The sequence below is a fragment of the Erythrolamprus reginae genome, chromosome 4, assembly GCF_031021105.1.
Source record: "Erythrolamprus reginae isolate rEryReg1 chromosome 4, rEryReg1.hap1, whole genome shotgun sequence".
NCBI classification, from domain to species: Eukaryota; Metazoa; Chordata; class Lepidosauria; order Squamata; family Dipsadidae; genus Erythrolamprus; species Erythrolamprus reginae.
This window is the reverse complement of record NC_091953.1, coordinates 50,949,169-50,968,092: the sequence shown is the minus strand read 5'-3', so window position 1 is coordinate 50,968,092 and position 18,924 is coordinate 50,949,169. Positions and strand designations below refer to the sequence as shown.

Genomic DNA, 18,924 nt, shown 5'->3' with positions numbered 1-18,924 from the left:
GGCTCTATGTGAAAGTGACTTGTAATATTTAACTTCACCTGTATTGTTTCACAAAATTATTCTGAAGTGTCTTAAAAGGGGCGTTAGTCTTAACTGATACGCCTATTCTCAGAGAATTGGATATAGCATCCAGGAATGGGTTAAATCTCTCCTCTGATTGGACTGAGACTGTCAAAACTGTTTAGGTGCTGCCAGGACGGGGTGGAACACAGTTCCACCAGCGGAAATGAAGCTGTGTGCCCAGCTCCAGCTGACTATCCCCCACTCCCATCCTCTTTCTCCTCCTCAGAAAGCAGTAGGGAGATCAGCACTAGCAGGAGTTACAGGGGGGCATTTACTCCCCCCTCTTTTCTCAGCAGCTGATCGGCACCCATTCACCTAGCTACCCAGCCTGAGGCGGGGGGCGACCCAGGAAGGAGAGCGTGGGAAACGTGAAGCAAATTGTCACCCTAGAGAGCGACACTGGTGAGGTTGTAAGTTGAGGACTTAACAGTTCACTTGAATGATAATGATCGTTCAAGCCACTCCCACCTGGTCACATGGCCGACAAGCCACTCCCACCTGGTCACATGACCATCAAGCCACTCCCACAAAATAAGCCACACCCACAGTGTGGCAGTAAAATTTTTGGCTGCCCATTACTGAGTGATGCCCTTATTGATATGCTTGTCAGTTTGAAACGAAGAAGCGAAGTGACAGACTCTATTGTGCCATCTTAAGTTAGGACATTCCTACCACAGAATTGAAGCCAACAGTCAATGATGACTATACTGCATGGGGCTGGATGCTATATCCAGCTCTCCAAGAAGAGGTGTATCAAGTGAGACCAACGCCCCTTCTCCCTCATGGTGGATAAAACACCCAGGAATGGGACATACCAAAGCTGGCTGTCCAAAAGGCCAGGCGATAATGGTGGCTAGACTGAGGCCCTAGTCCTGAATGACCTCTTGCAATACTCTCCTGACAAAAGAAGGTTTGGCTGAGTCTTCAGAGAGGGATGGCATACAAATCTAATAAAAATAATAATAGTAGTAATAATAGTAATAGTAATAGTAGTAATAATAGTAATAGTAGTAGTAGTAGTAATAATAATAATAATAATAATAATAATAATAATGTTAGGAATTGCCTTTTCTCATACAATAATACTAAGCAAACGCATATGATTTAATGTAATTTTTAAGAGTGATTTTTTTTTTAGAATGTATTTTCATTTTCTGAATATCTGCACAGAAAGTCTTTTCCACTTAATTCAGTTCCAAATTCATTTTATGTGAAAAGACATACAAAATATACATTGGAAAGATGCAATGTACATGATCTATTAAGTGTCATATTGTGCTTTACACAATTACTGAATTACTTATTGTTGGTGGCAAAGTACACTTCTATATAAAAAGTACGATACAACGTATCCTTGCAAAATCTTATGACATAAAATATAAACCAGAAATAATATATTTCAAATCATTTATCAGTTTAAGAGTTGATTCACAAAACAGTGATTCAGATTTATACTAGGCAACAAATCTTTACCTAAAATGGAATCTGTCATCTCCTAGCTTATGAATCATCATCAGCTGGAAAGGAGACAAGTTGAGGCAATTACTAGATTTGATGTTTTGCTGCTCATAATTGTATTCCTGCATTCAAGGGAATTCAATTCAGAAAAATATTGCAGCTTCAACATTTCAAATTTAGAGATCAGAAAAATGGCTATTATTTCCCAGTTGTACTGGGAGGAAGATACAGTATTTGAAGATTGTTGCTCTCATTAGTCTGGGTCTTATAGCCATATAACAAGTTTGTTTCAGTGTTAACTGGAAACTTTCTTCATTTAATGGGAATGCAGTACAAGCAATTATATATTCCATTACAGTTCTATTTTATAGGCTCTATGTCCTGTCTTCAAGCTCTCTTGCCTCTTTGGAAATCTTAATTCCTTGTCTGTTTGCTTTCTGATATTTGCTAGTAAGAAAATCTTGCTTATCTTCATTGGACCAGGGTTTTGCTTTCTAATAGCAGTATCAGTGCCTCTACCAATTTGTGATCTTATATTGTTAACAACTTGGCTAAAGCATTGATAGCCACAACACAAAATACTCTCTTTCTGTCTTGTAAAACATTATTCAGTCATAGATCAATGCTTGGGGCTTGCAAGAATGCCAGAGGAATTTGATTAGCTAGATGAAAAAATCTAGTTTACATGGAATTATCCCATTTAGCTAAGCACACAGAAGTGAACAAAAATGAATATGTTAAACAAGAAAAAGGACCATTGAAACCATCTGAAATATATTTCCTTGCAGAAACTTTTCCCTGCTTAAATAAACAAACAAACAAAATAAAAAAAGTATTCTGTGCAAATTTAAGCTAACTGACAATCATGAAGGTCAGCTCTCCGCATGATGATCTATTTGTAGACATCTTCAAAAGCTGAGAATCAGAGGTACTACCAGAGATTACTCCTTGAAAATGATGGGAAGATACTGAAGAAGGAATCCTGCTCAATGAAGGGCTACAAATTTTTTTACTACGGCTCTGTGGCTGTGGCTTATTTTGTGGGTGTGGCCTGCCAGCCATGTGACCAGGTAGGAGTGGCTTGGGGGTGGCTTAAAGGTCAGGTGACTGGCTTAAAGATGGCCAACTTTTTCACGGAAGAATTTTTAAATTTTTTTTCTCTCCAATCACATTACAGTAAAAATTATAACAACAACATCCACTTGCTTTACAATAAATCATTTTCAGGAAGTTATGTTATACAAGCCAAATGCTATCACCTTTACTTTTAACTTTTAACATCTGGATAAAAAATAGCTGCCATGTTTTTTAATGCTATACAGATATACTATTAGCTGAAATACCATTTAAGCTGTTCCAAATTTTAGTTTCTCCAACTACACAATAGGCTAAAATATTTCAATTCTTTCCTAACCGCTGCTATGTCAATTTTTATGCATAATCAATACCCTTTACAGATAATTAGCGCCTATTAAAAACATCTTGTGGTAGCGTAATCAAAGGGGAAAAAACAAAACAAATAGTGTCACCAAATATTTCCAAATTAATCCAATTACAAATCTAATTACTAATTCCTTTATATAAAAAATTAAAAATAAGAAAGTTAAAAAAAATAAAATAGAATTAAATCTATAAGAAAACAAAGAGATATAAGACAGAAAATAGAAAATTACACTAAGTAGATAAGGTAACTGTAGATGTATTTTCCAAAATTTGCAAAATTTTAAAGTTACTTTATAAAGAAGAACATACCCAACAGAATCATCCAACCCAAACAGAGAAAAGAAAAGAAAGAAATTTCCTTTATAGCCCACCGGAGTCAACTTTTATAATTAACGCTGCCTACCCAGCTGAATCATCGTGCCCTAGTCTAGTTTTATCGTTGCATACCCAGCGGAATCATCATACCCTAGTCTAAATTGTTGGTCCCAGTGAATAAAAAAGAAAATTCCCCTTCCCTAATCCTGAGCATGCTTATATCCTTTCTAAAATTAATAATATGCTCTTCAAAATTTATAATCCACATTGTCTAAAGTTTAAATATCTAAGGTAGTTTCTCTATCATTATTCATAAAAAAAAAAATTAAAAGGAAGGAAGAAAGCCCTCCAATATCCAACCGGGATCTAATTATAAATATAACTGCTGTATACTCAGCTAGTTTTTATGCCCTAGTCTAAGTTTATCGCTGCAAACCCAGCAGAATTCTCATGCCCTATTCTACTTAAATTGATCCCAATAGGTAATAGGAAAAGCTTCCCCTTCTTCAATCCATATTTTTAATAGTTTCAAATCTATAAAGTTGTGTTCTGTCTGGGTTCCCCCAGACGTCAACACCAACTAAAAAGAGTATCCAGACACGCTGGTAAAAAGCAAAGTCATTTTATATCTTTGAAAACAAACACAGATAACAAAAACTGTTCTTACAAACTGGAATGCTATGAAGCTTCACAGAAGAGTCACGACAGCCAGGCAATACAACAGGCTTCTTGCTGGCACACCCACCACTGTAGATAATAAAACCCACGCCTCCCCCAAGTTTTCAGCCTTCGAGGCCACAAGCCAGAATCAGAGACGCCAAGGATCGAAGCAAGGTCACAGGACTCCCAAAAGATAACTCTCCACAATACAGGAAGGGCGGGCCTGCCTTTTCAACCTTTCTGAGGAGAATCACACCCAAACCCAGCTGTTGCCTATTAGGGATGGAAATACCTGGCTAATTGTCCCCTTCTTTGTGCTGCCCTTCTCTGACTCATATCTATGATGGCTTGTGCGTTCTCATCTAATGACTCCAGGCTACTCGCTGGGGAGAGCTCCCCCCCGGGGGTCTCAGGCTGTTCTCCCTCCTCCTCATCCTGACCTTCCTCTTCCCCGTCTGCCTGTTCCTCCTCCTCCTCCTGTTCCTCGTCCTCCCCCTCTGAGCATGGAGCCGGCAGAGTTCCAGCCGTTCCCTGAGGAGCCTCAGACTGAATCACAAGAAGTTGATAACATCTTTTCATTAGAAAATAGCTTAAGTCAAAAAACAGTTCATTTCTTATCTCAGTAAATTCATTCCATTATTTAATTATTACTTCCGTTTTCAATACTTATTTCATGCTACATATATCTTATATCTTGCATCTTATAAAAATCTATTATCTGCCCCCAAGATTTACACTTAGTTTCTTATATTCGTATCATCATTTATAGTACTTTCACTCCTCTTTTCCATTCACATCCATATATTCCCATATAATCCTGTGATTCTCATAAACCTTAACAGCCTTCTAGGTGGCCAACTTGATGTCACTTATGTCAAGGGTTTGGGTTAGGGTGCCCGGCCTCTCCTCGCCTCAAAGAGATATAATTTCCCTCTCTACCGTAATTACTATTACTGGACACTCAAAATATACTATTTAATTATATGTATATATGCCATATGTGTACATACATGTTACACACAGGCACACAAAAATATACATTATCTACTATATAAACTGTAGGTGTATGTACACACACACACATAAGCACGCGCACAGCTCTTCTAAAATTATACACATTCAACCTCATTTACTGCAATAGGAAAAAAGGGGAAAAAGAAAAAAATTCAAAAAATTTTCTACTGGTTCTGCATACCTGACCAAAAATGCATAACTGACCATACCGGTAGAAGCCCATCACTGATCATACTCCAAAACTTTATTTATATCTAACCTATCCAACTGTATCTCAAAGGTTACAAAAGGCATAGGTTAATGCACTTAAATTTCTCTAGTGGATTTGAACTACTATAATTATTACAGTAATATAATAACTAAAATAATTATGTATCTGAAAATAATAAATCATTTAAAATTTAATCAAGCAAAATTAATTTTAAAGAATATCAGTACATAAAATTTCATTTAATATATTTCTTCAAACTGAAACATTCTGAAATACCATATTAACTCTTACAGACTTCAGTGCAAAGAAAAAAATGACATTCTTATGCCTTTCTGTCTTCCATTAACTACTTAAAATTGCTTCCACTTGCAAATGAAACTATGTCAGCTTGCTTACCAAATCCACAAACCATATAAATTGTGACAGAAAGCATCTACTTTTTTGGCTTCTCTTGAAAAGGAGACTTGGATAGTGTTCAACATATTGTATGTCAGTTTGCTGCTTTTTATATGCTTACTATCTGTATGTGGCACAGTTCCAAAAAAAAGGTTATTTAACTATTCAGTAGAAGAAATCAGATACTTGAAATATACATTATTTTAAAAGTATTTTGATTCAATTAAACTTTTAATATGACCAGAAGCAATATAGGTATTTATGAAGTGCAAAGTTATTAAGGAAAAATGTGAAATAAGCAAAATGTAAAATGACAAGATTGGGAAAAAATAATGCCAACAAGGCTAGGATTATACATATTCATCAAGATGTTTCTTTTTTAAAAAATTCAGGGCTATAATCTGGTAAAAATTATTACTCATGTTTAGATTACAGATCTGTATTCTGTATTGAATTAATGAACTTTCAAATTTATTTTAATTGTTTAAATGATGATTGATAAATGTAATTATTTTCAGCTATTTGACACTTGGCTATTTTAAAGAAGTGTGTGCTCTTTCCCCTATCCATTCCAAAAATACTGATTGTTTATTTATTTATTTATTTATTTTCTCCAATACATAATACATAATACACATTGAAGAGAAAGATACGTAATAATATAAGTAAAGAAAAGAATAGAAGAAAAGATATAAAAGTATAGGTGAACATATTTAACAGGAATCTGTGGGAATTTAGTTAAATGCTATTTTTTAGCACAGTACTCTTTCCATTTTCCACCATCGTCAGAACTGAAGAAGCTTCTTGGATGAGAAGCAAAAGTGAAAAGAAGAACAAGAAAGTCCAATTGCCTTTTGAAAAAGTATCTTTGGGATGACATTTCCAAATGGAAAGAAAATGAAACAAAACAGCAAATATTGGTTTCTAATTACTGTTAGTCTGATGGCACTTTTAAAAATTGTCATTTTTTTAAAAAGAACATTAAAAAGCATGAAAACAAACAGTAAATGCATTATTTCTTTCAATATACTTGTTTTTCTTTGAAAAAGAAGGTTTGGGAATATTGTTCCATCAATTCTTTAATCAATTGAGGTAAAAAGCTTTCACAATCCAAAGAAAATCAGTAATATTAAATCATTTTCGTTTATGACACTCATAAATAGTATCACAATAATACAGATACTATTGAAGAAGGAAGGACATAAATTTTCAGAATGTTTATTGTAAACATTCTGTAATTAGCATGATACAAGGGTTTACAGCTTTCAATTAACTTTATTCTCCTTTCTTCAGAATTTTATTTATTTTTGAAGAAGGAAGATTATAATAGAGGACTGTAAAGACTATTTATCACTATTTTATTTTTAATTAAAACTGGTAAAATCAGATGTAACTGATCCAACAACATTACATATCAGTATAAATGAAAAGATAAAAGCAAGTTTACTTATTTTTGAAGAATTGTAGCACTCTGCCACAGTTGCAATGCAATCTTTCAAAAGAATTATCATGTAATTCTACCTTTTATTTTCATATACAGGGTGGCAATTTATGTTTGCACAAAGGGGTAAATAATATATGGCTAAATAAGCAACTATATTTTAGTTATTGTAATTGTTTTTAAAGGAAAAAGCTTACTGTAATTCTTTCATCTCTGTCATCCAAAGGAGATCCATCCTTTTTCCATGAAATTGTAGGTTCAGGATGGCCTCGAGGAGGTTGGCATTCCATCACAGCTGGCTCACCCACTGCTACCATAACATCTGAAGGATTTTGTCTGAAGTCATCTCGCAGTACTGAAAAGACAAATGAAAAGGGGAGGGGGAACATGAGAGAATAATTTTTTAAAAGGTTATTAATAAGCAAGTGTCAAAACAGCTTCAAGTATTCTAAATGTAAAAGATGTAGCATTGACTTTAGATTTAGATTTAAGTTGCACCAGTACTGTATTGCATTACAATAAAGACATAATTTATTTTAATCTCTGCAGCCTACTGCTTCTGTTACAATGATATGGTTAAAAAAACCCAACACCTAATGGAATGCCACTTTTCTAAATATTGTCAGTGACTACATAGTAGATCTGGGAAATGCTGAGTAATCAGTTTTTCAGAAAGTGACTCAAAATATGCAAGAATGCTCAAGGAGCACTTGGTTACAAACAATGAGGGGCCACACTTATCTCTGTTTACCGGGATGCTTCCGGCAGGAATGAGTTTGCGGTCAGCAGTCACAGGAGTATGAGAGGGTTTTGGATACGCATACCCATTGCGAGATTCGCTTCTATTGAGTGCACAGAAAGCAGAATCTTGTGTGAGGATGCGCGCGACCACTAGATATCAGCGATTTTCAGCGGTTTTTTGCTTCTGCACATGCACAGAAGCAAAAAACCCATCCTCCTGTGAGATTTCGCTTTCTGCGCATGCACAGGAAGCAAATCTTGCACTGGGCGCATGCACCTGAACACCGATCAGCCAGAACTGCGCACGCAGCTCCATTTCCGCCACCAGAATGCCCCCCTCCCGTTCCGGGAGAAGCCTGCCCCTGGTTGCAAGTAAGTCACATTTATTAAAGAATTATGCATTTATAGCAAAAGGCTTTTATTATCAATGATATGAACTAGTCAGGGATTGTATTTTTAAAATATACAACTATTTCAATTAAATACAAAGCACTGAAAAGCATGAATGATATAAAATATCAGGTTCACAAAGCTCCAAAATATTGGTTGGATACTTTGTATTATTATCACTATTTTATTTTTTTCTCTGTAAAATTCTAATATTTTTTCTGCCATCCAATTGTTTACAATTCTCAGAATACAATCACCTTAATTAACAAAGAGAAAACAATAGAAGTGCAAACAAAAATAAAATACAATCAAAATTACTATTTGTACTAAATTTAATGTGGATTTTAATAAGAGTATCCTTTGTTACGGTCACTGTCATACTAGTTGTTTCATTGTTGATATGTATTTCATTGTGATAAAATACATTAAACATCTGGGGTCGGCTTCAGATCCTTTAGCAAAAGATTCACTGCCCTGTTGCTGGGTGAGCGTGATCAGAATGGGTGTGGCCTAGTCAGCTACATGTACCATGGTGGGGAGGCATTTTTCACTTTCTCCAGGCTCCAGAGGCTTTCCCTGAGCCTCTGGGAGGGCAAAAACAGCTTTCCCCAGGGTCTAGAGGTGCCCCGGAGACAGGAAACAGGCCCATTTTTAGACTTCCAGAACCTCTAGTAGGCCCTCCCAGACTCTCCGCATGGCTTCTGCACTTACCTGGAATGATGAAAGGGGCCATGTGGAGACTCCTGGCTGGGGTGGGGAGGGGCAGGTGTGGTCAGCCAGCAATGGCATTTGGGGGTTTGCTGAATCCTGGTGACCCTTGCTTAGAGGATCGCCCAAACCCTGCCGAACCCCCAGAAGCCCACCCCTGTAAACACCTCAAAGCCTACCCTGGATGTTTAATGAATTTTAAATTTATTCATTTCTAGTTAAAATTTCCTCCAACTATTTCTACTAAAAGACAAATCTTTGGGGCAACCATAATGCATAACTAAATATATCCTGGCTCTGTTAAAAAGTGCTATTGCTAACATGTTGTAAGCCGCCCTGAGTCTAAGGAGAAGGGCGGCATAACCCCCCCCCCCAAATAAATTCATTGAGGGTTGCATCAGGGTTGCATTTGACCTCGGGGGCCTCGCATGGGCCTGGCCAAGGTTGGTGTGGCCAGTTTTATGTCACTCATGTCGGGCTCCTGAGCTCCGTTTTTGGCTGTGATGGCCTTCTGCTACCCACTGCTGGTGAACATAGAGCTCAGGAGAGCTGCATGTGGCCTTCATGAGCTCAGTTTTTGGCTGCAATAGTAATTATTTCATGTAATTATTTCCATAGTTGTAAGAAATATATGTAGCATGGAATTATAAATTTAACTTCCCCCCCAGAAAGCCATTTTTCTTAAGGTTTTTCTATTAATTCATTCCAAATGTAACCTGAACATATATTGAAGTTTTAAATTCCTATTTAGCAAAATATCTACCATATTTCTTAGAACTTGAAATATAAAAGTCAGTATTATTTTTTAGCGTACATAACCAGTAACGCATCTTTATAGGATGTTCAGACACACTGCCAACTGGGTTGCCCTAGCTGGTGATTGTAAAAATGTGTGAGAGAGCTTATTTTTTCCTTATTTGTTTTTCTTTTTAGAACTATGATCAAGTTCAGCTTTCCTATGTGAAAAAGTTGCCCTCAACTTTTTTTCTTTAAATATTTTTTTTATTCACACAGCCTGCTGAATTATGACTTTTATTTTAGATGTGGTTTATTGAACAAAGAAAAGTAGTTTGAATTAAACATAATGCTAAAGTATTGTTAGTAAAACCACAATTGTTAGTTTATCAAATGATGCTTTCATCTCATGCCAATTTTTTCAAGAAGCAGATTTTATTTCCTCAAAATAGATCAATAAATTCTACTATTACTAAGTAATTTCTTATGTTTTCTTATTGCAATTAATAAAGATTAACAGTCCTTCCCCATTTCCTTTTCATGTTATCTATTTAGGTTTTGTCTTGTCTTGTTAGGAGTCAAATGCTAAGCTATGGCCTACATTTTTTTCAGTCTTTGTGTCTTCTAAGGTAACAGAAAACAAAAGGACAAATGGCAACCAAATTGCTGAATAAATGATAAATTTCATGCAACACTTTAAAAGACAGGAATGAAAGTATTAGACACTTCACTTTTGAGAATTTTATAAACAGACTAGACAATCTCTGACCTATGGATCATCTTCAAAGATAATTTCTCACCTAAACAAAAATAATAATAATAATGCCCAAAACAAAACAGAATGACCAGTGTGGAAAAAAATATTAGTGGGACCAGGAGCCTGTCAATTTCCCTACTGTGTTTCATTGTGAAAGCTGGAAGTGATCCTCAGAATCCTTCCTTCCTTCCTCCTTTCCTTCCTACCCCTCCCCGCAGACAAATAAGGCTGCTGCAGTGTACTGGGTATACAGTGATCCCCCGATCATTGCGAGGGTTCCGTTCCAGGACCCCCCGCAACGAGCGGGTTTTCGCGAAGTAGCGCTGCAGAAGTAAAAACACCATCTGCGCATGCCCAGATGGTGTTTTTACTTCCCAGCAGCGAGGAGCCGAAGATTGGGGTTTCCCCGCCGCCCACGCCCACGTTCGCCTTTGACTTCGGGACTCAGTTGGTAAACCGCGCGGCTGTTTTAAAACGTCGCCGCCGGCATGTCCCGAAGCCAAACGAACCCGGGTGGCCGGGCGAGCAGCGAGCGAACGGTGGGTGGCCAGGCGAAGGGCGGGCTCGCTGCTCGCCCGGCCACCCGGGTTCGTTTGGCTTCGGGACATGCCGGCGGCGACGTTTTAAAACAGCCGCGCGGTTTACCAACTGAGTCCCGAAGTTCGCCTTTGACTTCGGGACTCAGTTGGTAAACCGCGCGGCTGTTTTAAAACGTCGCCGCCGGCATGTCCCGAAGCCAAACGAACCCGGGTGGCCGGGCGAGCAGCGAGCGAAGGGCGGGTGGCCGGGCGAAGGGCGGGCGAGCGGCGAACGAGCCGGGCGAACGGCGGGTGGCCGGGCGAACGGCGGGCGAGCGGCGAACGGCGGGCGAGCCGGGCGAAGGGTGGGCGAAGGGCGGGTGGCCGGGCGAACGGCGGGCGAGCCGGGCGAAGGGCGGGCGAAGGGCGGGTGGCCGGGCGAAGGGCGGGCGAGCGGCGAACGGGGGAAGACCCAGGGAAGCCGCCCAGCAGCTGATCTGCCCGGCGCCATCTACGCATGCGTGCCCATAGAAAAAAAGGGTGCGCATGCGCAGATGGTGTTTTTACTTCCGGGTTCAAAAATCGCCATATAGCCGTTTCGCAATCATCGGGAGCGCAATACCCGGGGGATCACTGTACTGGGTGTACACTGAGTACTCTGGGGTACACTGGGTATAATGTACTGGAACCAACGCTCTTCATTCTCTACATCAATGACCTTTGCAATCTCATCACAACTAACTGTGTTCTCTTCGCAGACGATGTAAAACTTTTGAACACCACTGATAACACAACTACTCTCCAAAAAGACCTAGACTCTGTTTCATGGCAACTTCAAATCTCAACAAGCAAATGCTCTGTCCTTCATATCGGCAAAAAGAATCAGAACTCCAAATACAAACTGACCCATCCTAGAATACAGCTCATCTGTTTGGAACCCGTACTGGATTTCTGACCATTAACACCCTCGAAAATGTACAGAGATACTTCATCAGAAGAGCCCTTCACTTCTCTACCCAAAAGAGAACACCCTACGAAACTAGAGTTACAATCCTGTGTCTAGAAAGCTTAGAACTACGACGCCTCAAACATTATCTAAGTATTGTCCACAAGATCATATGCTGCAATGTCCTGCCTGTCAAAGACTACTTCAGCTTCAGCCACAACGACACAAGAGCACACAACAGATTCAAGCTTAATATTAACCACTCCAAACTTGACTATAAAAAGTACGACTTTAGTAATCGAGTTGTCAAAGCGTGGAACTATCCCCTAACCCCCAACACTTTACCCTTAGACTATCCACGGTTGATCTCACCAGGTTCCTAAGAAGTCAGTAAGGGGCGTACATAAGTGCACCAGAGTGCCTACCGTCCCCTGTCCTATAGTCTCTCCTATATCTGCTATATCTTCTCTTCTATCCCTATATCTTTTCTGCTATTCTCTCATAGTTATGTTTTATTCCTATATATTCTCCTCTATTCTTTGTATAGTACATTCTACTCGAGTATATCCACTATAATCTTCATTGTGCATCATTATGTATTGGACAAAACAAACCAACAAATAAATAAAATAATAAATAAGTGTGGAGGAGGGAGTGGACTGGAAGTAGCAAGTGGCTACCACATTCTCTTTAAGTTGGTAAAAAGGCACAATATAGTAAAGAGAATATCTGTGATGGGATACTTTCCCCTTTTACACAACATAGTCTTAATTTTCACAAACTGAAGACAGAGATGGGAAAGGCAATGTATTTTTATTTGATTTTTATACATTTGATCTCTTTTGGATATTTATAAGGCACAAAGCAACCTATCATTTTATGGAAATAATGTTACAATGTATTGATCTGACCTTTTTCTAGTAGGCATATTATGCATATTTTTAAACAGTATTGTATGATACATTATATACTATTTTCCATTCCTTTATAAACACATTCTCTGTCCTCATTCTTTACACCTTGTATTACCTCTTTTAAATCTTACAAATTACAATTGAAAGGAAACAGATATCAATGATTTTTCTGATTAAACATAAGCAATGTGTTAATTAAATACAAATTAAGCAAGCATTCATTTTATATCGTAGCAGCTACTGCACTATACCTATTTCTGATTCATTGGGATAACTCAAATTCTTCTGCTGTATAATATGGGATGGAGACAGTAGCTCTCATTACAGAAAGTCGAGTATTAAATATTTTAAATGTCAGTAATCACAAATGTGAATATTTAATTTTTGTGTTTCTCAATTTTCATGTTAGAAAATGAAGGACATGCATAAATCTTTTCTTACTTCTGAAGAAACGCTGAAGAAACTTTTTCGATGACATACAATTTTATGATTGAAAAAAATACAGAAGTACATTGCCACAGTAAGTTATTGTAACCAACCCATCCCAATAGCATGCCAAAATTTATCGATGCATATATGGGGGGAAAGTGGAATTTGATGCAGCACATATTAATTCCACCACTTAATAAGTGCCATATGGGCCCTTTGATGTTCATCTCCTGTTTCCTTCCCATCTTTCAATTTTTGCAAATGCTCAGAGGAGAGACGCGAATTAGAAATGAAGCCTGACTACCTCAATGCTTTTTCTTTTTGTGCTTTATCAGCAGGAAAATGGAAAAGTGTTTGTACACTAATGGAATTTTGGATTTTACACTGAATTTTCCATTATTATTTTCCATAAATGGAAATAAGAAACCCCCCAAAATAAAAAAGATGTAATCTTGAATGGCAACCTGCATTTATTTTATTTTATTTATTTATCAGATTTGTATGCCGCCCCTCTCCGTAGACTCGGGACGGCTAATATTATATATTTATATTTATTTAGTATCACATTTGTTAATATATACAGTATATCAAAAGAAGTGAAAAGGAAGCATTTATTATAACAGTAAATTGCCAGTATATGGCTAAATTTAAAAATGTTAAATCAACATTGCTAATTTCAAATGATGTTGGGAATCAAACTGCCATATGCAACCTTTACAATATCCTGTCTAATTTGACTTTTTATATATCATGTTTGCATAATTCAGAATAAAATATGCCAATTCTTCACTGTTAGCTATCTGTTCATTTCTATTACAATTTTTCAGTGTATAAGACGCACCTTTTTACTGCAAAAAAGTGCTTTAAAAATTGGGTGCATCTTATACATCGAATGCTGCTGAGGCCGCCTGGTAGTCCTGGGTGGGAGGCTGGCATCTTGGCCCCGGGAATGGCCAGAGTGCCAGGCGTAGCACTAGCAGCAAAGCCTCTCTTTCCAGGCAGCTGCCCGGGGCCTCCAACTGGCAGGGACAAGGCGGGCGCGCCACCCGAGTTAGCCAGTCCCATTGGAGGCAGCGGTGGAGGCAACTACTGAGGTGGCTCCGGCAGCTTTCATTTGAGGAGCAGCAGCACCGAGAATGTCATATTCATGTCCCAGGCTAAATCGTGAGGCTTAGGAGGTCGGTGAACAGTCCCTGAAGGGACTGAGCCATTGTTGGCACTGGCACTGTGTTATTGAGTGGTGGGCTTGGTTTGGGCGAGTGGCTGTGGCAGGGGCTGGGCTCTCCCTGGCGGAGGCAACTCCAAAGCAAAACTTTTTCCTCCCTCCGTAGCGACATGGGAGTTGGATGGCTGGGAGGAGTGGAAGCTTCATGTGAAGAGGAAGGAGCAAAGAGGAAGTTGGGGAAAAGTTTCAAAGAAGCCTTGGAAGATGGAGGCTGCTTGGGGATTCCTGGGAGGAGCCTGTCCAAAGGGAAAGCACCCCCGCAGCCTATTTTCAGTACAGCTTCAAACTCCTTTTAATGTTGAGGAGGTCAGCGAACAGTCCCTGAAGGGGCAGAGCTATGAGGATTTTGTCTGATGCATTTTAAGGACATTCATTCCATTCACAAAAGTCCTTTCAGGGTATTTGGCATCATATTGCATCTTTTCTTTCCTAATACAGAGGTAGTGAAATGGCAGGAAAGTGTAACTTTGGGGTAGGAATAAGTTAGATTGAACCAAGGACTATTTTTCTGTATTCACAAAAAAAATAGGACTGCAAATAGCAAGTATGAATTGCAGCTCTTACAAACTGCAGAAGGAGCGGCTTCTATCTCTGGAGGTTGAGGGGGATGGGGGAAGGAAAGAGTGATGCCTGACTCAGTGGAGTGGGGGAGAGAGGAGCAAATGCTTCGTCAGCTGGCTTTGGGGCTTACCAGCATTTTTTCCTGTTACCGAAGTCTGGTGGCTGTAGCTGCAAATTTGACTTCCTCTTCGCCTCGCCCCTTCCTCTGTTGTAAACGTTTCATCTGTTTGAGGAGGGGGGCTTTCTAGAACACTTGGGTCTGGCTCTTTGCCTGGAGAGGGGTGGGCAAGGTAGCAAAGCCTGGAGGGGGGGCACCCAACTTCTCCCCCCGCCTTCCTCCCTGGCTCCTTGCTTTCCTCGCTCCCTTGGGTTTTATATTCAGCAACCTTCCTTTCTCTCCCTCTTCTCCTCACCCTTCTGCTCTTTTTTTCCATAGCTTTTCATTGCTGACCTCTTATCTGCCCCTTTGGGTTTAACTTAATATTAGGGTGTATAGTTTTTGTTATTTTTCAGACAGTTTTTTGATGTGTCAGTTGCCATTCTGACCTTGTGGTTTTAATTGTGCCCAGTCATTCCTCTGCTAGTTTCACATAGAGATACTGTGAGAGTTTTATGACAGAGAAGTAATGCTAGTCTAAGTGCAGCATTTGTTTCTTGCTTCTCTTGTTTTATGAGAGAAAACAGCCCAGTTGGGGAAGGGAATGAAGTGGATGCTCTATTGGCCTTTAGTTGGTTTTCCTTGCTAGATTATGGATAAGAGGGCAAAAAAAAAATCAGCAGTGTAGATCTAGGAATAACTCTGTTACTGAAATCGTATTTTCTGCGGTCAAGTTTGGAGCAGTTTATCATACATTTGTATCTATTATGTGTCCATGTATTGTTGTCGTTGAATTGTGTGCAAGAATTTAACCATTCCTCACCAAATCATTTTTCTGATGAGTTCCCAATAAAACTTTTAGATGATATAAAGTACAAAATGACCACTGTTGGCAAATTTATATGCCTCTTTACTATTTAAGAACATTTGTTTATCAATTTAAAAATGATAACTGCTGAAGTTTGGATACCCAGTTTTGCTTGCAGAACCTTTTATAGCTCAGCAATACTGCAATATTTGCATGAATAACAAGTTTGAGAACTCTGCACATTTTCAGTGATTTTCATGACTTGGAATGGGAAGAGTGAAAAAAAATTCAATCTCAATAATAGAAATTTAGGCTTTTAGTTTAGCCTTAATGGATTAAGAGTCAGGTTACAAGCGGTGTGCCACAAGGGTCTGTTCTGGGTCCTATTCTTTTTAATATGTTTGTGAGTGACATAGGGGAAGGTTTGGTAGGGAAGGTTTGCCTATTTGCCGATGACTGTGCAATAGGATTGATATTCCTGGAGGCGTCTGTAATATGGTAAATGATTTAGCTTTACTAGATAAATGGTCAAAGCAATGGAAACTGCAGTTTAATGTTTCCAAATGTAAAATAATGCACTTGGGGAAAAGGAATCCTCAATCTGAGTATTGTATTGGCAGTTCTATGTTAGCAAATACTTCAGAAGAAAAGGATTTAGGGGTAGTGATTTCTGACAGTCTCAAAATGGGTGAACAGTGCAGTCAGGCGGTAGGGAAAGCAAGTAGGATGCTTGGCTGCATAGCTAGAGGTATAACAAGCAGGAAGAGGGAGATTATGATCCCGCTATATAGAATGCTGGTGAGACCACATTTGGAATACTGTGTTCAGTTCTGGAGACCTCACCTACAAAAAGATATTGACAAAATTGAACGGATCCAAAGACGGGCTACAAAAATGGTGGAAGGTCTTAAGCATAAAACGTATCAGGAAAGACTTAATGAACTCAATCTGTATAGTCTGGAGGACAGAAGGAAAAGGGGGGACATGATCGAAACATTTAAATATATTAAAGGGTTAAATAAGGTCCAGGGGGAAAGTGTTTTTAATAGGAAAGTGAACACAAGAACAAGGGGACACAATCTGAAGTTAGTTGGGGGAAAGATCAAAAGCAACATGAGAAAATATTATTTTACTGAAAGAGTAGTAGATCCTTGGAACAAACTTCCAGCAGACGTGGTAGATAAATCCACAGTAACTGAATTTAAACATGCCTGGGATAAACATATATCCATCCTAAGATAAAATACAGAAAATTGTATAAGGGCAGACTAGATGGACCATGAGGTCTTTTTCTGCCGTCAGACTTCTATGTTTCTAAGAATTGAAAGTTCTGGATTTTGTGCTTGAGATGAAAAAAAAATGAAATGTTGACTTTGGAGTTTGCTGATGAGATAAATTTGGTGTTATAGAATTGGCTAGTACAAATTAAATATGTAAAAGTAAAAAGGAAACATACTCAAGAGTAACAGAAGCAACTCAATTTATGTTTACAAAGTATACAGTAGTATGGCAAACTTTAAATTATCTGGAGAATTAATTAAAAATGGAATGAAGCATTTTAATGAGAAGTGCTGCTGCCATAAACAATGGGAAAGCAGATTATCCCCTAACAATATAAATAATTTAGGAATCATATAATGGAAATAAATCTAAAAAAGAAGGTAAAGAAACATCATGTGGATAGCTTTGATAATAAATACAAAATGCAGGAAAACAGTAAAATATTTACAATTGTTATAACCTCATATTGTTTACTTTTAAGTAGAGTAAAATATTATTATTATCAGTATTTATGGGCTAAAACTACAAAACATTTAGCTTTCTTTATGGGCCATATCTGAAAATTAGAATCATTTTCCTTCAGGTAACTATGGCTTAGATTTCAGTATAAATAAAATATAGATAAAAAGATGGTACACAAGATTATCATTTATTTCAACATCGGTGATATTATATTAGCAAACTAGCCAATGAGAGAGTCAAGGTGAAGCCTAATTACCCATTTATATTATTATGGATTGTTCTTAAATTGTATAACGATTCCCATAGAAATAATAAAACAAAATGTCCTATTGATGTTTTTATTGACTTAAATAATAGCATTCAAATTTTGGCTGAAAGTTAAAAATAGCTTTGTAGTATTTTGGTAAAGATTATTCTCATAACCATTTATTTGCTGGAAAATTTAAAAAATACATTGGTCAGATCTTTTGGGGATGATGTAGTACTGAATACGTATTGAAAAGAGGTGAACTAAATTGTGTCTAAGATACTTTTAACAATTATACTCCATGATTGTGAGGTACAAATAAAATATTTTCAGAAGAAAATAGAATTGTAACAATAGGGATATTAGCAGGACCCAGATTTTAATGTTGTTAGGTAACTATAATTACAAGGGTTAGGATTTACTGTTTGAGTAATAGTCAAACAGTTAAGTAATTTTAATACTTTTGCATTTAATCTTTTTGTCCTAAACAGTTCCTGGACAAAAATATTAGATTTCAGTTGCTTATGAAGTTATTGATGTAGCACCAAAAGTAAAGTTGCAAAGTAATGGAAATTCTCCAAAGGCGATACAAATATCAGACACAGATAACATATGAAATGTCCACAGAAATTTGTGAGGTATATTAAGAACTCTGCACCAAACTAAATGGATAGAGTAGGACCACTGCTTAAAGATTAGTCCAGAAATGGAAATAATAACTGTAATGAACCAGTTTCTAAATCTGTTAGTGCTTAACTAAGAGTCCTGAAAGCACAATAGACAATGTTTCTGTCCAATCAAGGTTGCTATTGCAGTGCTGGAATCTGCAGAATGAGGCTATACAAGGCTAGATGAATAAAGTATAGTGTTATCACACACACATAGATGGAAAAATAAAATGCAATGAACTAAGTTTTTTTAAAAAAGCACAGATAAATTCCAAGAAATGTGCCATTGACGAGATGGTCAAAAACACACTAAAAAAATTCTGTAGGAGCCATACCAAGGAAGCTTTTTATTTTCAACTTTTCAACCAATTATTATTGGTTCTCAACGTTCCTAATGCCACGACCCTTTAATATAATTCATGTTGTAGCGACCCCG

At 37.9% G+C, this 18,924-nt stretch overlaps 1 protein-coding gene across 4 annotated transcripts in view; it reads right to left on the bottom strand.

Annotated features, from left to right (window-relative positions):
• Positions 1 to 18,924, bottom strand: part of ROBO1 (roundabout guidance receptor 1) — a 263,181-nt gene that overhangs the window by 106,321 nt on the left and 137,936 nt on the right. For all 4 annotated transcript variants that reach the window (XM_070750258.1, XM_070750260.1, XM_070750259.1 and 1 more), the window contains exon 3: positions 7,199 to 7,356. In XM_070750258.1, the coding sequence (XP_070606359.1) occupies positions 7,199 to 7,356 (158 nt within the window). The remainder of the gene's footprint in view (positions 1 to 7,198; positions 7,357 to 18,924) is intronic.